A 20,241-nucleotide genomic window follows, 5' to 3' on the forward strand; every position below is an offset into this window, starting at 1 on the left:
CCGTCCTCACCCTACCTCATTACCTCACCTGTGCTACTGTCCTGTTCATCCCTTCCTCTACTTCTGAACTGATGCTGATTTTAGTTCTACCAGCTATACCCCTATTTATACTGTATCTTTCAACACACCCTGTACGTTACCTTGTAATTTTTTTTTTTTTTTGCTATGTACGGCGCTGCGGACACTTTGCGGCGCCTTATAAATAAACGTACTACTACTGTCTATAAGAACAGTATACCAGCACACTTAGGTAGGCATGTGGCTTACAGTCAGGCGTGTACTGTGTATAAGGACAGTATACCACCAGCACACTTAGGTAGGTGTGTGGCTTAGTCCTAAGTACCCGTGGCCAATGGGGACCTGCGCCCTATGTACAGCTACTACGAGTAGGCGGGAGAACGTTTGCTGAGAAACCTGTTCTCTAATATACCACCCCAGTCACCGGAAAGGAGACCTACAGGATCTTATTCTCTGTGGTCTCTCATCCAATAACGATGCTTACCTGTGAGGTGCGGCATCTAGGACCCAACACCAAGACAAAGGGGTGAGGTGGGGAACAGTGAAAGCTGGCACCAGGACAGTGCGACAGTGTCACTCCTCTCCTCTGGGCAATCACACACACATATATACACACACTGCTGAGAATACAGCAGGTAGTGAGAAGGCGACACACCAAACCCCGTACACACACACAGAGGTTTCACCAGTCACACACAGGTCTGAGCACAAGGCCCTGCTGTGATATGACACACACCTCCGAATAAGTAACAAACCCCTAAATGCAGCTGAAAAGCAGAGAAAGGGGGAGTAACACGGACACTCTGTACTAAGCACTGATGTAGTGTGGTTACAGAGAATAAAAGTCTGGTCCTATAGGGCGAGCCCAGGAATCCGGGTGCCCTTCTCCCCCCGCAGCGCTGAGTCTGACAGCAATGGCGCCTGAATGCTGCTTTTTGGCAGGGAGAAGCTTAGCCCATCGCAGGAAGACCTCAACAGGTACCCGCTGTGGGAGTGGAGACGGAGACTGCAGGATCAACTCCATCTGTGCCTGGAAACCACCAGTAGCCTGCACCAAAACTGGCACTTCACAGTACGGCCTCCCTGGTGGTCTAGCGGCCGCGCGAAAAAGACCGGCTGCCTGCTGCCAGGGGATGCCTCCAGCGATGCATGCCGCTAGCATTAGTCCCTCGCCACGAACGGCTCCCCCCCCTTGGTGCCTGTAGCTGAGGCTCCACCCACACCCCACTGTCCCAGTGTCCCCCATAGGCATGAAAGACAAACATGTACTGGTGAGCTCAGCAACGCAAAAAGGCCTGAGCATCCATGGAAGACCACAGTGATGGATGATCGCAAGATCCTTTCCATGGCAAAGAGAAACCCCTTCACAACAAGAGCACTACAAGGTGCACACCCTTCATAACCAGTTCAAAAGACAAAATACACTTCCAGCTGCACTTTATAAAGGGCTGCTTGACCCTTTAGATTACGTAGAAACAGAAAAAAAGAAAAGGAAAAGATTTACACATTAATTATGTTAATTTATTTAAACAAACAGAACCAGTGGAGTGGAGAAAGGGTGGAGTGGAGGGTAACCAAAGGCGGGGAAACGCGTTAACCACGAGATTTAATTACTGCACCAATATATATATTTTGCAATATATATTGGATAAGCACCAGCAGCTGGGAGAGGATGGGGGCACCTAACAGTCTGGCCAGACAGGGACTATCATATATGAAGTTGTACTAGAAAGGACTGTACTAACATTGACTTTTTAACAAACATCAAAAGCTATTAACAAAAAGGACTCTTAGCACGACAGACCACAGGGTTATTAATCCACCAATACTAATGAATATTAGGACCCTTTATGTTACATGTTGTTTGTCCATGCCTAATTATATTATATTTTATTACTGTAAATGTTTTATGCTAACACTGTCCAGTGAATAATATTTAAATAAATTAACATAATTAATGTGTAAATCTGTCTAGCGCAGATTTCCGCTTCTTCTTTTCTGTTTCTAAATTTTCACTAGAGAAGCAGCTATATCCCTCCTTGTAGTCATCCGAATCTCAGCGTGCCCAGAGTAATCGCATGGTGACAATGCCCAGTTACCCCATTCAGTAACATGTGGAGATGCAACTGCGCGCCGGTCTGAACCGCGTGTGCTTACTAAGAGTTGCGTATGTTCGGCTGGGTGCGCAGTGCAAAAAAACCCCAAGCTCCATCTGCAAAAGAGACGCGAGTAACTCTGAATAAGGCCCTGATACAAGTAAAAATGCCAAATTCTAAATCTATAAATGAGGCGTAACAAGGCACCAATAAAGCCACGGGCACTGTATCATGGAACTTCCTATACAAAGACCCCGTCGCGCACTGATATACACGTGTCGGATATCACATTAATCAGTGAAGTAGTTATCGCTACAGATGTTTGGTGTGCGCGGAGTCGGGCAGGACTGGGCGCACCGGAAAGGGCTGATAGGTGAGAATAAAGCCACATAGGGTAAAATGGTGCAAATATATGCATATATGTCACAAACCACCTTCACATATATGAAGAGTCAATGAAATATATATGTCAACTTTATCATAGAACAGGAAAACATCATTACTGCAATGAGTACACGTCAGTCTATATAAAACCTCTCGCATACATCCCCTGCACAATCCTGCGGCATCAGACACGGAGTACGGCGTTCCGTGGCCCATCCTGTGAAATGTATAAGACTTCACCACATGCAAGGTGAGGAGGGAACGTTGTAAATACCTTCAGCAGCTGGCATGGCGTCTGGCCGAAATTATTGATCATCCCTTCTATCGCCTTCCTCTCTTTTTCATCCGAAATGGCGTCTAGGTCCACAGCACCTGATAGAGGTACGGGAGTAGGACAAGGGAGTAGGACAAGATCAGCCGGACAAATGCAACAGAACGGTAACTAAACTGGACCCTTCTGGCAAAACCCCTGGCTTGTTATAAAAGGCTGGCTTGTGTGTGGTTGCCATGCGTTACGTCTGCTATTACTGCATGTGGCAGGCTTGCAGTCATGTCCTGACACTGTGTGATATGCCGCACCAATCCGTCCATCCAGACAGCATATCACCCAGTGTGTACAAGCTTAAGCCGCTGGGCGGACAGAGTGCAGCACCCAGGTACGGCGGGAGGTTGAAGCTGGTGTATTATATTATTATTGCACCACCCCCCGAACTGGTTGTTCCATAGAAACATAGAATTTGACGGCAGATAAGAACCACTTAGCCCATCTAATCTGCCCCTTTTTTAAACATGTTACCTCCAACCATATTTGATCCTTATTTTTTTGTAATGGTATCAATATGCTTATCCCAAGCATGTTTAAATTGTACTACTGTATTTGCGTCTACCACCTCTGATGGTAGGCTATTCCACTTATCTACTACTCTTTCTGTGAAGTAATTCTTCCTCACATTTCCCCTGAATCTTCCTCCCCCTAGTGTCAGTGCATGTCCTCGTGTTCTGTTGCTCCTCTTCCTGTGAAGAATGTCTCCCACCTGTACCTTTTTAAAACCCTTGATATATTTGAAAGTTTCTATCATGTCCCCCCTTTCCCTTCTCTGCTCTTAAGTATACATATTAAGATCTTTTGGTCTTTCCTGGTACGTTTTGTGATGTAGGCCATGCACCATTTTAGTTGCCCTTCTTTGTACAGTCTCTAATGTATTTATATCCTTCTGGAGATATGGCCTCCAGAACTGAACACAATACTCTAGGTGAGGTCATACCAATGACCTATACAGTGGCATTATTACTTCTTTCTTTCTACTGCTGATACCTCTCCCTATGCAACCAAGCATCTGACTTGCCTTCTTCATTGCTTTGCTACATTGCCTACCTGCTTTTAAGTCCCCTGAAATAGTGACACCTAGATCCCTCTCTTCCTCAGTAGTTTCCATTATAGTGCCATTTATACTATATTGAGTCTTTGGATTTCTGAGACCCAAGTGCAAGATTTTGCATTTTTTGGCATTAAACTGTAGTTGCCATGCTCTTGACCATTCCTCTAATCTACCTAGATCCTCAATCATTTGTTTTACCCCTCCTGGTGTATCTACCCTGTTGCATACCTTTGTGTCATCTGCAAAAAGGCACATTTTACCCACAATTACATTTGCAATATCACCAATAAAGATATTAAAAAGCACCGGTCCAAGTACAGATCCCTGGGGTACTCCACTTGTAACCTTTCCCTCCTGTGACTGTGCTCTGTTTACTACAACTCTCTGTTTTCTGTCCTGCAACCACGCTCTTATCCATTCAACTATCTTAGAATCCAATACCAAGCTTTCAAGTTTATTTAACAGTCTGCGATGTGGGACAGTATCAAAAGCTTTACTAAAGTCTAGATAAGCTACATCTACAGCCCCACCTTGACCTATTACTTTAGTCACCCAGTCAAAAAAGTCAATAAGATTTGTTTGACAGGTACTCTTTACCTAGAACGGCGCCAGCGATTGAAATCGCGGTCGTCGGGGGTAAAAATCGCGGTGATCGCGGTCATCGCGGGCATCGCGGGTAAATCGGGATGGCCGCGATGACCGCGATGACCGCGATTTTCCCATAGGGAACAATGTTAAACGGCAGATTGACCGCGATTTTACTGTTAAATGCCTCAATGGACCCGATTTGGGGCCAAATAGGCCAGATTAACCCTTAAATGTCCCCCCAAATTTTTAACGCCACCCCACGATCCACGCCAACCCGAAGCGTGGCGAGCGCAGCGAGCCCGCGAGGGGCGGCGGTACGCGTCCTCCGACCTTTTCATGCCCTACTATCCACTAGGGCGTGGTGTGAGAATATAATAGTGTGGCGAGCACAGCGAGCCACCGAGCCCGAAGCGTGGCGAGCGCCGCGAGGGGACGCGGATTCCTTCACAGGTAGACGCGTCCCCTCGCGGGCTTCACAGGTGTCCGCCTCGCCACGGACACCTTTGAAGCCCGCGAGGGGACGCGCATAACTGTGAAGGTATCCGCGTCCCCTCGCGGGGCTCGCTGCGCTCGCCACGCTTCGGGCTCGGTGGCTCGCTGCGCTCGCCACACTATTATATTCTCACACCACGCCCTAGTGGATAGTAGGGCATGAAAAGGTCGGAGGACGCGTACCGCCGCCCCTCGCGGGCTCGCTGCGCTCGCCACGCTTCGGGTTGGCGTGGATCGTGGGGTGGCGTTAAAAATTTGGGGGGACATTTAAGGGTTAATGGGCTCTGTGGCCCATTTAACATTGATTCCTATGGCCAAATCGGGTGGATTGAGCCATTTAACAGTAAAATCGGGTCCATCGCGCCTTTTAACATTGATTCCTATGGGAAATCGGGAGCATCGCGTCGCGGGCATCGCGGGTACATTTATGGCCGGCCGCGACGCGACCGACACGATTTCCATGTTTAACATTGGTTTCAATGGGAAATCGCGGGCATCGCGTCGGTCACGTCGCGGCCATACATAAATGTACCCGCGATGCCCGCGACGGGCGCCGTTCTAGGTAAAGAGTACCGTTTGACATGATCTTTCCCCAGTAAACCCATGCTGTTTTGGATCCTGTAAATTGCTGGTTTTGAGATATTCTACAACTCTTTGTTTTAAGAGTGTTTCCATCAATTTCCCTACTACTGATGTAAGGCTCACTGGTCGATATTGCTTACCTCTTCCTTGCTTCCACTTTTGTGCAGTGGGACTACATTAGCTGTTTTCCAGTCCTCTGGGATTACTCCAGTAGCTAGTGACTGGTTGAATAATTCTGTTATTGGTTTTACCAGCTCCCCTTTAAGCTCTTTTAGTATCCTAAGATGTATCCCATCTGGCCCCATTGATTTATCCACTTTCAGTTTTGAGAGTTCTGTTAGGACTTTCTCCTCTGTAAATGTACTTGTCTCTCCCTCAGTTTTCTGACTATACTTGCAACTTAACTGTGTCTCCTTCCCCTCTCTTTAAGCAGTGAATACTGAGCAGAAATAATTATTAATATTATCTGCCATTACATTGTCCCCCTCAAGAAAATTTCCACTATCTGTCTTCAGTCTAATTATTCCAATTTTTGTTTTTCTCCTTTCACTTATATACCTAAAAAAAGTTTTCCCCCCTTTACCCACTGACTGGGCCATTTTCTCTTCATACATGGTGCAGATGCACACTCCATATTATTAATCAATAATAGAGGCTCTTGGTATATTAATTGGCCAAGAAATATTTGCCCACCAACCAGCTTCACGGTGGCCTAATTTCTGGTGGGTCCCTAATACTAAGTTTGAATCTGGGTGCGGAACCCCGAAAAGGTTGGCATAGGCCAGTCACCCCAGGGCAGCACACAAGTGAAAAACTAAGCTAAAGGTGTATTAATAAGAAAGTAGCAGAAGCTAGAGGTTAAAAAGTGAAGTGCTAGAAAGTATAATATATTAGTGGGAAATAAATAGTGCTAAATAAATGTTAGGGTGTGCCACCCCGAAAGCAACTCAGCCACACCAACCCAAGGGGAGCCGCACCCCAAATCCATCCCCAAGACTAGCAATAAATGTAAATTTTAGGTCTTACCTATATTGTGCCTCCAGTTTGCAGTCTGGCTACCAGGGACCAGGCTGGTAAAATAATATTCAAATCAGGTGGGTGGGGTGCTACTCTAAGTTGAAGGAGTCCCAACCTTCAGGTGTACAGGTGTACACAATATTAGCTTATTGGGGGGGGATCTTAGAATGCACACCCAAGATACATGAGGTGCTATCATGCTGGGACTTGTAGTTCTGCAAAGAAAAATACATGGTGCAGATGCACACTCATCATGCTGGGACTTGTAGTTCTGCAAAGAATAATACATGGTGCATCTGCACCATGTATTTTTCTTTGCAGAACTACAAGTCCCAGCATGATAGCACCTCATGTATCTTGGGTGTGCATTCTAAGATCCCCCCCCCCCCCCAATAAGCTAATATTGTGTACACCTGTACACCTGAAGGTTGGGACTCCTTCAACTTAGAGTAGCACCCCACCCACCTGATTTGAATATTTTTTTACCAGCTTGGTCCCTGGTAGCCAGACTGCAAACTGGAGGCACAATATAGGTAAGACCTAAAATTGACATTTATTGCTAGTCTTGGGGATGGATTTGGGGCGCGGCTCCCCTTGGGTTGGTGTGGCTGAGTTGCTTTCGGGGTGGCACACCCTAACATTTATTTAGCACTATTTATTTCCCACTAATATATTATACTTTCTAGCACTTCACTTTTTAACCTCTAGCTTCTGCTACTTTCTTATTAATACACCTTTAGCTTAGTTTTTCACTTGTGTGCTGCCCTGGGGTGACTGGCCTATGCCAACCTTTTTGGGGTTCCGCGCCCCAGATTCAAACTTAGTATTAGGGACCCACCAGAAATGAGGCCACCGTGAAGCTGGTTGGTGGGCAAATATTTCTTGGCCAATTAATATACCAAGAGCCTATATTATTGATTAATAATATGGAGTGTGCATCTGCACCATGTATTTTTCTTTCCATTTTCTCTTCAGCCTGTGCTTTTGCACATCTGATTACCTGAGGACCTTAGCCTCCTTCTGTCTAACAAGATACACCTCTTTGTCCTCATTCTTCGTCTGCTTAAATTTCATAAAGGCCAACTTTTTTGCTTTCACAATACTTGCTACTTCTTTTGCAAACCACAATGGCTTTCTTTTTCTTGTGTTTTTCCTAACTGTATTCAAGTGGAATACAGCTCAGATACAGACACGTAGGACTGATACCTTCATAGCTACAATAGTAGAAGACATTGAGAGCCGCCACCGCTGCAGGTCCTCTCTGCTTGTAGCCAAAGATCAGATCTATCCATTCATGAAGATGGGCCGACACAAACTCTGACTCCTAGGAACAGACAATACACAGTGTAAGCACAGGATCCGAGGCATAACCAGACGCAGCGCTGCGAAGTCACGTACCAGCGCCTTTCTGTGCTTGCGGATGAAATCTTCAGGACTTTTAGCCCATTTTGGTAGAACAACATCATTCACCCTCTCTCTGCAAATCTGCAATCGCCCCAAATCGAACCCTACGATATATAAACACAATGAGATGTACAGGACATCAGAGGAATGTTTTATTGGGTGTCTGCCCCCTTGTGGTGCAGGGAATAGTAAGCTAGAACGGAGGAGCAGGCGAGGTCAATATGTGCCGGGGTGAGCGCTGGAAGGGTGCAGGTGCCTATGGAACAGGTAAGGCTCCCGTCCAGGTTCCAGCTCAGAGACTGTTATATATAGTACCAGACGTGCATTTATATACCACCACCAGAACTCTCCCTATCATTGATGCCTACTTGGTAACAGAAGCATTGCTGCTAATGGACCACAAGACGGATTCTCTGGACCCCCGGAACCGGCACCCTATGATGGGATTCCCCATCTCATGCTGTGCGTTCGGGTCTATGTGAAGGCTGGTGGTAACGGTCATACAGTAGGTATTCACCAATATCTGCTATTAAATATGGGTTTGTGAGTCAGTGCAGTTCTCCCAATTGTCCAGTGAGGATGGTGTCAGGATCCAGACCCCAGAACCCCAATAACGATCTGCTGATTGCCTTACCATTCTTATTCTCCAGGAACTCGGGGAAATAAAAGAACTCTGGAATCAGCTCCTTCACGTCGTTTGGGTTATCCATCAGGGCCTGCCACGTGGCGGGGATGGAGTGGAACTGGCGATCAGCACAGTCAAATCTAGATGGAGGGAAGAGATGGAAACCAGTGATGGCGATACTGGAAATACTCCTGTAATGTACTGTACATCCCACATTCCTGGCGCCTACAAGTGGGAGACTCACAAGTAGACATCAACATAACATAGAATGCTCGGGCCACTGTACAGAGCATGGGGACGTGGCACAGGGTCAGATAACGCAGATTGCTCATGGGGACGTGGCACAGGGTCACATAATGCAGATTGCTCGTGGGGACATGGCACAGGGTCACATAACGGAGATTGCTCAGGCCACTGAACAGAGCGTGGAGACGTGGCACAGGGGCAAATAATGCAGATTGCTCATGGCCACTGTACAGAGTCTGGGGACGTGGCACAGGTTCACATAACGCAGATTGCTCGTGGCCACTGTATATAGCGTGGGGACGTGGCACTGGGGCACATAACGCAGATTGCTCGTGGCCACTGTATATAGCGTGGGACGTGGCACAGGGGCACATAACAAAGATTGCTCATGGCCACTGTATAGAGCGTGGAGACGTGGCACAGGAGCACATAACAAAGATTGCTCATGGCCACTGTATAGAGTGTGGGGATGTGGCACAGGAGCACATAACAAAGATTGCTCATGGCCACTGTATAGAGTGTGGGGATGTGGCACAGGGGCACACAACGCTTGCTGAAAGAGGTATGGGGTTACCTTCCGCTCTGGAGCTGGATGTGCAGGGTAGCGAAGGGCTCCACGCGGATGAGGTAGTGCATCACACCAGCGGCGTTGGAGTAGTGCGTACCGTAGTGGAAGCTGTCAATCTTCCCAGACGGATCTTCAAAGTTTTCATACCTTAAATTCAGAACATTTTATATCATGAGATAACAGTCGGGGGATGGGATGACATTATTATCCCCCAACGTTATTGTATGTGAATACAGAACTGCTGCTGTAAGGTCCCCTGGATAACCCATACTGTGCAGTGTAACTCCTACCGGTGCCCTGCGCAGTACAGGCGCAGTATAACTGTACCATTGTGCCAGGAAGCTCCATATTGGGCTGAAGGATAAAGTGTTCCGCAGTTGAATGCAGCAGATTTGAGAACCATAATCATTAGATGGTTCTGGTGACAGACTGATGTCGCTCTTCTGTCTGTATTGGGCCCTTGTTTTCTGCAGGAACCACAGATTATTGCCCCCAAATCTTTACTCATTATCGTCAAAAACAGCAGCAGCCAAAGACCAGCCTATCACAAAGCTTCACGACCGTATATCCTGCGGCAGCCCCCGGCCAGTCCCGGAAAGCTGGGCGACGTTACTGCGCTGCTAGGACTTTACATAGCTCACACTAAGTAATAGCAGCTTACTTTTCCCGGACAGAGGCGGCATTTCTTTCATTCACAACCCCGATAGGCTTGGAGAGGTCTCGGAAGACGGCCGGATTGTTCAGGTCCAGCTCTTCCGATGTGTAATCTTGTAGCACCCACGGGAACTAAAAGGAAATAAAACCAGAGTTGTGTGTAAAGTAGGGATGCCAATCCCAAAATTGGCGGGATCCCGGGATTTAGGCCATTTTTGTCCGGGATTGTAATGCGCATGCGCATTTTATCCCTTTCAGCTGAGCACCAGCGGTCGATGGCTCAGGCGCTGCCCAGCAGCAAGCTGTGTGGCTGCGCAGAATGAGGTCAGAGGTCACACTGCGCAGCCATGCACTGTCCTGACCCCACGGCATCTCCTCCCTGGTTTCCTCCCATCACCACCGCGTTCATTGCGGGACCTCCTCAGTCTGCAGTCACAATCTCTTCAACCACGTTCCGGTCAGACAGGTCTGACCGGAGTCTCCGCGCCTACTCCCCCACTTGCTGCTGTGTACATGTCCCGGCTGTCAGCAGTCTTCCTGCTCCTCCAGAACAGGTAATGAGCTGCTGCAGTGCCCAGCAGCCATTAACACATTTCCTTCACATATCAGGAGGCCAATCCCGGGATCTCGGGAATCCCGGGATTGACAGGTTTTCAATCCCGATTCCCGGGATTGAAAAAAAGGGCCGGGATTGGCCTCCCTAGTGTAAAGCACCATCGGGCCTGAATAACGAAACATACAGAAGGAGACGCGCTCATTCAACCGATCGTCGAGATGGGAACATGCCAATGTCTCACACACAGGTGCGTCCCATTGCCACAAATGGGGCACACAAGCATCTTGCACACACGTGAGATGGAACCCACTGGTGTGCCGGCAGATTGAATAAGCGTGCCTCTATGTGTATGTTCCCAATGCGAATATTCCTTATTTACCACCGGGCCTGAATAACGACACAGAGACAGCAATAAGCCACAGTAATTACTTACCACCGGGTACTGTGCCAGGTCATTGTACGTTCGCCCGGCTATTGTGTTCAGCTGGATGAGGTAGTCAAAGTTAGATATTTCTCTATTCACCCATTTCTAAATAAAAAAGTGATAAAATAGACAATAACAAATTCAACAATTAATTAATCAATCCAGAACTTTTTGTATCGTGTCCAATCAAAATATTGTACATTGCAGCATAACTCAAATCATCTGGGATTGTTTAGTGGCATAAAAAACTAAATCACACGGGTCAGGATTGGTGAATTATTAAATTTTTTGGTACTCTTTACTTAGAAGGGCGCCCACGATTTTGATCGTGGGCATCGTTAGTAAAAAATCTCGGGCATCTCGGGGATTGAATGCACTAAAAAATCGGGTGAGATCAATCGACGAGATGCCCGAGATTTCCCATAGGGAACAATGTTAAATGTCTCAATTGACCCAATTTTCCTGTTCAATGCCTCAATTGACGCGATTTTTCCATAGGAAACAATGTTAAATGGGCCACAGAGGCCAAATAGGCACCCGATTTATAATGGCCACCCGAATTGTTAACGCCACCCCACGATCAACGTCAACCCGATGCGTGGCGAGCGCAGCGAGCCCGCGAGGGGCGGCGGTACGCGTCCTACGACCTTTTCATACCCCCACTATCCACGTCGGCGTGGAGTTGAGAATAGAAAGTGTGGCGAGCGCAGCGAGCCACCGAGCCCGAAGCGTGGCGAGCGCAGCGAGCCCCGCGAGGGTACGCGGACAGCTGTGAAGCCCGCGAGGGGACGCGGATACATGTGAAGGTATCCGCGTCCCCTCGCGGGGCTCGCTGCGCTCGCCACGCTTCGGGCTCGGTGGCTCGCTGCGCTCGCCACACTTTCTATTCTCAACTCCACGCCGACGTGGATAGTGGGGGTATGAAAAGGTCGTAGGACGCGTACCGCCGCCCCTCGCGGGCTCGCTGCGCTCGCCACGCTTCGGGTTGACGTTGATCGTGGGGTGGCGTTAACAATTCGGGTGGCCATTATTCACTTCAGGGTGCCTATTTGGCCTCTGTGGCCCATTTAACATTGTTTCCTATGGAAAAATTGGGTCAATTGAGGCATTGAACAGGAAAATCGGGTCAATTGAGACATTTAACATTGTTCCCTATGGGAAATCTCGGGCATCTCGTCGGTTGATCGCACCCGATTTTTTAGTGCATTCAATCCCCGAGATGCCCGAGATGGGCGCCCTTCTAAGTAAAGAGTACCAATTTTTTAAATTAGGTCGTTTTTATTACGATTTTTACACAACAAAACCAGAACAAACAAAGGATATTGCAGACACAAATGGCAAATATCACAGGTAGGAAAACAAAAATAGCAAGGTACAAATACAATACAAATAAACAGCAGAATGATTGAGAGTATCGTAGTTGTAACATAGGGCCTTATTTTGGTTCACTCTTTCTGACAAAATCCTTCTTAGATGGACAAAACCATGTGCACTGCAGGTGGGGCAGATGTTACTTGTGCAGATATAATTAGATTTGGGTGGGGTTTTACTTCAAAGTGAGATCTATATTGAAGTGTAAAAATAAAGCAGCCAGTATTTTCCCTGCACAGAAACAAAATAACTCACCCAAATCTAATTCTCTCTGCACATGTTACATCTGCCCGCCCCTGCAGTGCACATGGTTTTGTCCATCTAAGAAGTACTTTGTCAGAAAGAGTGAACCAAAATAAGGCCCATAGAATGAATGTAGATCGAGCACCGGAAGGTTCCATCTGGGATCACCCAATCCACAACCAAAAGTGGAATACAAATATAAATGAAAAAGAAAAACACTGCCATTGCAATACCTAAGAAAAGTACACCACCAAGCTAAAGAAAACGAGAAGCAGAATATCCAGTGTCTGGTCAAACGGGAAAATAAACAATATAAATTAAAATAAATCAAACTTCCCAAAACAACCCCCCCCCCCCCAAATCCCCCACCCTGTATAACCTAACCCAAATCTACCCATGAAACTGTACCCTAAACTAGCCTAGGAAACCACTCCCCCCCCCCCCCCCCCCCCCTCTAATAGAGGATACAAAAACAAATCAAAACATGGACTGGCTGGGGTGATAAATTAGCAACCATAGCTAGGACAAACACGACTTTCCCACCACTGTTTGGATATAAAATGTCAAGCAGCACAGTATGTAGCTACGTAATAACAGCATGTGGTGAACAAATGTAATAAGTTTACACAAACACAGGATCATAAAATAATAATTTATCACATGCCTTCGCCATTTAACCTACCAAATAAAGGATAACAACAGCATGTGCAGCACGGATGGTGTAGTGGTTACATTACTGCCTCACAGCACTGAGGTCATGGGTTCTATCCCCACCATGTGTTATATATACGGGGCAGTACGGACGGTGTAATGGTTAGCATTACTACCTCACAGCACTGAGGTCATGGGTTCTATCCCCACCATGTGTTACATATACGGGGCAATATGGATGGTGTAATGGTTACATTACTGCCTCACAGTGCTGAGGTCATGGGTTCTATCCCCACCATGTGTTATATATATGGGGCAGTACGGATGGTGTAATGGTTAGTATTACTGCCTCACAGCACTGAGGTCATGGGTTCTATCCCCACCATGTGTTATATATACGGGGCAGTACGGACGGTGTAATGGTTAGTATTACTGCCTCACAGCGCTGAGGTCATGGGTTCTATCCCCACCATGTGTTATATATACGGGGCAGTACGGATGGTGTAATGGTTAGCATTACTGCCTCACAGCACTGAGGTCATGGGTTCTATCCCCACCATGTGTTATATATACGGGGCAGTACGGATGGTGTAATGGTTAGCATTACTGCCTCACAGCACTGAGGTCATGGGTTCTATCCCCACCATGTGTTATATATACGGGGCAGTACGGATGGTGTAATGGTTAGCATTACTGCCTCATAGCACTGATGTCATGGGTTCTATCCCCACCATGTGTTATATATACGGGGCAGTACGGACGGTGTAACGGTTAGCGACTGCCTCACAGCACTGAGGTCACGGGTTCTATTCCCACCATGTGTTATATATACGGGGCAGCACGGATGGTGTAATGGTTACATTACTGCCTCACAGTACTGAGGTCATGGGTTCTATCCCCACCATGTGTTATATATACGGGGCAGTACGGACGATGTAATGGTTAGCATTACTGCCTCACAGCACAGAGGTCATGGGTTCTATTCCCACCATGTGTTATATATACGGGGCAGCACGGACGGTGTAATGGTTACATTACTGCCTCACAGCGCTGAGGTCATGGGTTCTGTCCCCACCAAGTGTTATATATACGGGGCAGTACGGATGGTGTAATGGTTAGCATTACTGCCTCACAGCACTGAGGTCATGTGTTCAATTCCCACCATGGCCCTAACTCTGCAGAGTTTGTATATTCTCCCCATACTTGCGTGGGTTTCCTCCGGGTACTCCGTTTCCTTCCAAAAATATGCTGGTAGGCAAATTAACCCTAGAATGTCTGTGTGCATGTACTGTATATGTGTGGTAGGGAATATAGATTGTAAGCTCCACTGGGGCAGGGACTGATTTGAATGTTGAAATATTCTCTCTGTACAGCGCTGCAGAATATGGCCCTTATTCAGATTCGCGCGGTACGGCCCGCGTGCGGCCGTACCGCCGATGTTTTCCGTCTGCACATGCGCAGAGGTCAATCTGCGCATGTGCAGGCGAATTCGCCGCACAGAAATTTACTACGCCGCAAAGGGGGCGTATAGGGGAGTGAGGGGCTTCATGCCCTCATTTCCCTATGTATACGCCCCGCGTTTCATGGGCGTTCCCATGCAAACGCGGGGCGTACGCATGCTAATGAGGGCATGACGCAACTCATGGGGGCGGAAAGCTGACGTCGCCGGATGTCAGCTTTCAGCCCCCATACAAGCTACCACACGGACGATTGTCCGTGTGGTCTCAGCTTGCGGGAGCTGCCGCGGCGTGCGGACCTGCCTTCGATGGTCGACGACCATCGAATGCAGGGGGCAGCTCCCACCATGGTGGAGGCGTAGCCTCCACCATTTTTATGCGGATCGCCAGCCGTCCGTGTACGGACGGCCGTGGCGATCCGTAGGGTGGGCGGGGATTCGTCTGGTGCGGTCGGAGCCGCATATGCGGCTCGACCGCACCAACCAGAATAAGGGCCTATGTGTGCGCTATTTAAGAAACGGTTAATAATAAAATAATAAATAAATGGGGAGACAGAGGTTAACTATCAATGAGTGAACTAAAGCTAGTGCTTACAGAAAGCTGCAGGTGTCATACAATGACTCGGAAGTCAGGTACCCACGTCCAGATCTACTTTACCTGTACACCCCTACACTCACCTGTGTAAGGCCCGATGCTTTCAGCAGCTCCTGTGGCGAGCGGGTCCCATATAAATTGGGCAGACGCAAGGACAGAATGCGGCTGTACACTTTATTCCTGACCTGAATGACGAGAGAAACAATCAGACTATGGGAATCCCCATTGCAGCCCTCGCTCAGCGATTCCCCAGCTGCGCTCTAGTCCGTGCCGCATTGCCCCTCTCATGCCAGTATGTAAAAGTACAGTACATGGCGTGTTAATGACACATCACAGACAGCAGCGCAAACCTCTCACCTCTTTGTTAAAATTCAGGAAGTAATTTGTCTGGTCGATGAGGAATATCTCCAGCGCTGATCTGCGCAGGTTGTACCGACGTAAGTGTATCTCCCGCACTTGGGAAAGCAGCCACTTGAAGTCGTAGCCCACTCCTACAGGGAGAGCAACAGGTGTGGCGGATGTTACAATATGCAGCTATTGTGTGACTAGAGACTCAGAAAACAGGAGATAATGGTATGGGGCACAATGCTGGGGGATAACAAATTTGGTGATTGGGAAGCATCCCCCTGCATCGCTCTACCGTACAGAGGACGCACACACAAGACTAAACCATTCCCGCACCTTCTTCCTTCTCAGTGCTGGCATCGTAGAAGTATATATGCTGGGTGGTGACCTCCAAGCGGCCGGGGATCACGTCCATTACGGTGATGAGTTCACAGTCCTCTGACAGAACGGGCTTCTCCTTCTGGCTCTGCTCGTCCTTCTCACTCCTAAGGGGGAAATATAGCATTTTATTTCAATAACTATAATTGTATGGCGGTAATAAGGCGGCCAGATCAGGGGGACACAGAAGCACCCAGACCCCCTTATCACGGCAGGACTTGTTCTGCCAGAGATGGAATGAATGGTGACTTCGGGCAGATGGAGGGGTTAGGGATGGTGACAAGTATCTAATGGGCTGTGGTTACAGCGAGTGTTACAACAAGAGGAGAGATAGGTTAGAGCATCAGACATACACAGTGACCGCGGCGTCCTCTTCAGGAAGCTCCAAGCTGTCATCTTCTAAGTCACTGACTTTCACCTTCACAGCTTCCAGCAGCAGTGACTCACTGGACGGTTCTGTCTGCTGGACACCTGCAGAATACACATTATTATCCCCATCTGTCCCCAGAGCAGAGGAACGCTGCGACCAAAGGAGCTTACACTAACTACGTCTGCTGAGCAGCCAAACGCACAGACACTACAGATCAGCAGGCTCGGAGCATGGAAGCACTACAGACAGTGTAGTGTCCGGGACACGTTCCTCCAAGCGCACACAGGTGACATTAGTCTCTGGCCAGTAAATGAATCCTCATTACCCCATATCTAGGTCCAACCATGACCTCACTCACCCAGGTTATCACGCAGGTTACTGGCTTCAGAGTGAGGATCAAAGTTGTTGTTCTGCACCAGTTTGAGCCTCATGCGCGAGTAGTTCTCCACATTAGACAGTTTCCAGTGCTCCCAGTTCTCCTTCCTGCAGCATTGAGTGACATGGTGGTGGGGTCAGCCATGACAGCAGAGGGGATACATGGCAAGGCAGGAAGGTGCAGCATAGGATACTAGGGATGTGACGGGACAGGTAACTCACCTGTCTGCCCAGGGTCCTCTCTCATAGGTCAGATATCTCTGCGCTGCATTCCACTGTCTTAAAGCGGCCGTGGATTGGCTGTGGATCTGTTTCAGCATACTGTTGTAGCGCAGGTTCTCCTGACGCGCTTTTCTGTTAAATGGCTCCAGAAAGTATTCCTGGGAAATTACCAATCACACAACCTCATGAAATACCTGGAGCTACTCAGAGACCTCATTCACGCACCATACAGACAGGAGAATTGGCATCTATTTATGTGAGCTCCCCTAACTGTACGTTACCTGCACCACCCCTCCATTCTCTGCCTGCCACCCCTCCACCGGTCTCTGCCAGCACCCCTCCTCCTAACTCTGCTGTCTCCGCCCACCACCCCTCCTCCTAACTCTGCCATCACCCCTCCTCCTAACTCTGCTGTCTCCGCCCACCACCCCTCCTCCTAACTCTGCCTGCACCCCTCCTCCTAACTCTGCCCGCCACCACTCCACCGGTCTCTGCCAGCACCCCTCCTCCTAACTCTGCTGTCTCCGCCCACCACCCCTCCTCCTAACTCTGCTGTCTCCGCCCACCACCCCTCCTCCTAACTCTGCTGTCTCCGCCCACCACCCCTCCTCCTAACTCTGCCAGCACCCCTCCTCCTAACTCTGCTGTCTCCACCCACATCCCTCCTCCTAACTCTGCTGTCTCCACCCACCACCCCTCCTCCTAACTCTGCTGTCTCTGCCTGCCACCCCTCCTCCTAACTCTGCTGTCTCTGCCCCACCACCCCCCTCTGATTTCTGCCCACCACCCCTCCTCCTAACTCTGCTGTCTCTGCCTGCCACCCCTCCTCCTAACGCTGCTGTCTCTGCCGACCACCCCTCCTCCTAACTGCTGTCTCCGCCCACCAACCCTCCTCCTAACTCTGCCTGCACCCCTCCTCCCAACTCTGCTTTCTCTGCCCACCACCCCTCCTCCTAACTCTGCCCACCACCCCTCCTCCTAACTCTGCTGTCTCTGCCCACCACCCCTCCTCCTAACTCTGCTGTCTCCGCCCACCACCCCTCCTCGCAACTCTGCCTGCACCCCTCCTCCCAACTCTGCCTGCCATCCCCCCTCCCAACTCTGCTGCCTCTGCCCACCACCCCTCCTCCCAACTCTGCCCAGGCAACCGTGTGCTACAACTTGAAAATACCTTCTCCAATTTTTCCACTCTTTTGTAATATTGTAGCAGATGGGTGCGCTTTATGCGCTGCTGCGATGTAGTCCTCGCTATATAGAGAACAGTAAGAGCTAGGAACGCAGTGGGTCAGTGGGGGAGGAAAGTCTGTGTGACAGAGTTACCTGGAATTTTAGCTTGTTTTCCCCGCGCTCTCTTTCACGTCTGTGGATATTCACCATCAGCGCCTCGTGGCAGTCCTTCCAATAGCCCGTCATCTGCTCGTGGCCTTTACTGAATGTGTCCGCCTCATACTGCTTCATATACAGTATTATCTGTGGGGAGGGGAGAATGCCAATATTATATATATATATATATATATATATATATATATATATATATATATATATATATATATATATATATATATATACACACACACACACACACACACACACACACATATGCTGTATATACATACATACATACATACACACACACACACAGATAGAATACAACACTGCTATCCCCTCATATACAGTAATATCTGTGGGGAGGGGAGAGCACCGATATACACACACACACACACACACACACACACACACAGTAATACACTGCTATCCCCTCATATACAGTATTATATGTGGGGAGGGGAGAATGCCAATATTATATACATATACATACATATATACACACACACACACACACACACACAGATAGAATACTACACTGCTATACCCTCATATACAGTAATATCTGTGGGGAGGATAGAGTACAAGGAACGCTATCCCAGCCAAAGATCCAGCGTCCAAGGAACGCTAGCACAGCCACAGATCCAGTGTACAAGGAACGCTATCACAGCCACAGATCCAGAGTACAAGGGGGGTTATTCTGATTCACTCGGAAAGGCACAATCACTCTCTAATGGACAAAACCATGTGCACTGCAGGTGGGGCTGATGTAACATGTGCAGAGAGAGTTAAATGTGGGTGTTTTATTATTTCTGTGCAGGGAAAATACTGGCTGCTTTATTTTTACACTGAAATATAGATATCAGTTTGAAGTACACCCCCCACCCAAATCTAACTCTCTCTGCACATGTTACATCAGCCCCATCTGCAGTGCATATTGTTTTTTCCAATAGGGAGTGATTGTGCCTTTCCGAGTAAATCAGAATAACCTCCAAGGAACGCTATCCCAGCCACAGATCTAGTGTACAAGGAACGCTATCACAGCCACAGATCCAGCGTACAAGGAACGCTATCACACCACAGATCCAGTGTACAAGGAACGCTATCCCAGCCACAGATCCCGCGTACAAGGAACGCTATCACAGCCACAGATCCAGCGTACAAGGAACGCTATCACACCACAGATCCAGTGTACAAGGAACGCTATCCCAGCCACAGATCCCACGTACAAGGAACGCTATCCCAGCCACAGATCCCGCGTACAAGGAACGCTATCACAGCCACAGATCCATTGTACAAGGAACGCTATCCCAGCCACAGATCCAGCGTACAAGGAACGCTATCACAGCCACAGATCCAGTGTACAAGGAACGCTATCAAAGCCACAGATCTAGCGTACAAGGAACGCTATCCCTGCCACAGATCTAGTGTACAGGGAACGCTATCACAGCCACAGATCCAGCGTACAAGGAACGCTATCCCAGCCACAGATCCAGTGTACAAGGAACGCTATCACAGCCACAGATCTAGCGTACGAGGAACGCTATCACACCACAGACCTAGTGTACGAGGAACGCTATCACAGCCACAGATCTAGTGTACGAGGAACGCTATCACACCACAGACCTAGTGTACGAGGAACGCTATCACAGCCACAGATCTAGTGTACGAGGAACGCTATCACAGCTACAGATCTAGTGTACAAGGAACGCTATCACACCACAGATCCAGCGTACAAGGAACGCTATCCCAGCCACAGATCCAGCGTACAAGGAACGCTATCCCAGCCACAGATCCAGCGTACAAGGAACGCTATCACAGCCACAGATCCAGTGTACAAGGAACGCTATCAAAGCCACAGATCTAGCGTACAAGG

The 20,241-nt window shown here is 48.5% G+C and overlaps 1 protein-coding gene across 3 annotated transcripts in view; it reads right to left on the bottom strand.

Annotated features, from left to right (window-relative positions):
• The window catches only part of NBEAL1 (neurobeachin like 1), a 150,480-nt gene that overhangs the window by 22,008 nt on the left and 108,231 nt on the right, over window positions 1–20,241 (bottom strand). For all 3 annotated transcript variants that reach the window (XM_083154142.1, XM_083154140.1, XM_083154141.1), the window contains 14 exons: window positions 18,360–18,509; window positions 17,040–17,197; window positions 16,801–16,925; window positions 16,426–16,543; window positions 16,031–16,179; window positions 15,707–15,840; window positions 15,433–15,534; window positions 11,043–11,138; window positions 10,061–10,185; window positions 9,406–9,546; window positions 8,595–8,725; window positions 7,955–8,064; window positions 7,763–7,880; window positions 2,773–2,870 (listed from right to left, as the gene is read on the bottom strand). In XM_083154142.1, coding sequence (XP_083010268.1) covers window positions 2,773–2,870; window positions 7,763–7,880; window positions 7,955–8,064; window positions 8,595–8,725; window positions 9,406–9,546; window positions 10,061–10,185; window positions 11,043–11,138; window positions 15,433–15,534; window positions 15,707–15,840; window positions 16,031–16,179; window positions 16,426–16,543; window positions 16,801–16,925; window positions 17,040–17,197; window positions 18,360–18,509 — 1,755 coding nt within the window. The remainder of the gene's footprint in view (window positions 1–2,772; window positions 2,871–7,762; window positions 7,881–7,954; window positions 8,065–8,594; window positions 8,726–9,405; window positions 9,547–10,060; window positions 10,186–11,042; window positions 11,139–15,432; window positions 15,535–15,706; window positions 15,841–16,030; window positions 16,180–16,425; window positions 16,544–16,800; window positions 16,926–17,039; window positions 17,198–18,359; window positions 18,510–20,241) is intronic.

The sequence above is a fragment of the Crinia signifera genome, chromosome 7 (genome assembly GCF_055691185.1).
Source record: "Crinia signifera chromosome 7, ASM5569118v1, whole genome shotgun sequence".
In the NCBI taxonomy this organism is placed as follows: domain Eukaryota; kingdom Metazoa; phylum Chordata; class Amphibia; order Anura; family Myobatrachidae; genus Crinia; species Crinia signifera.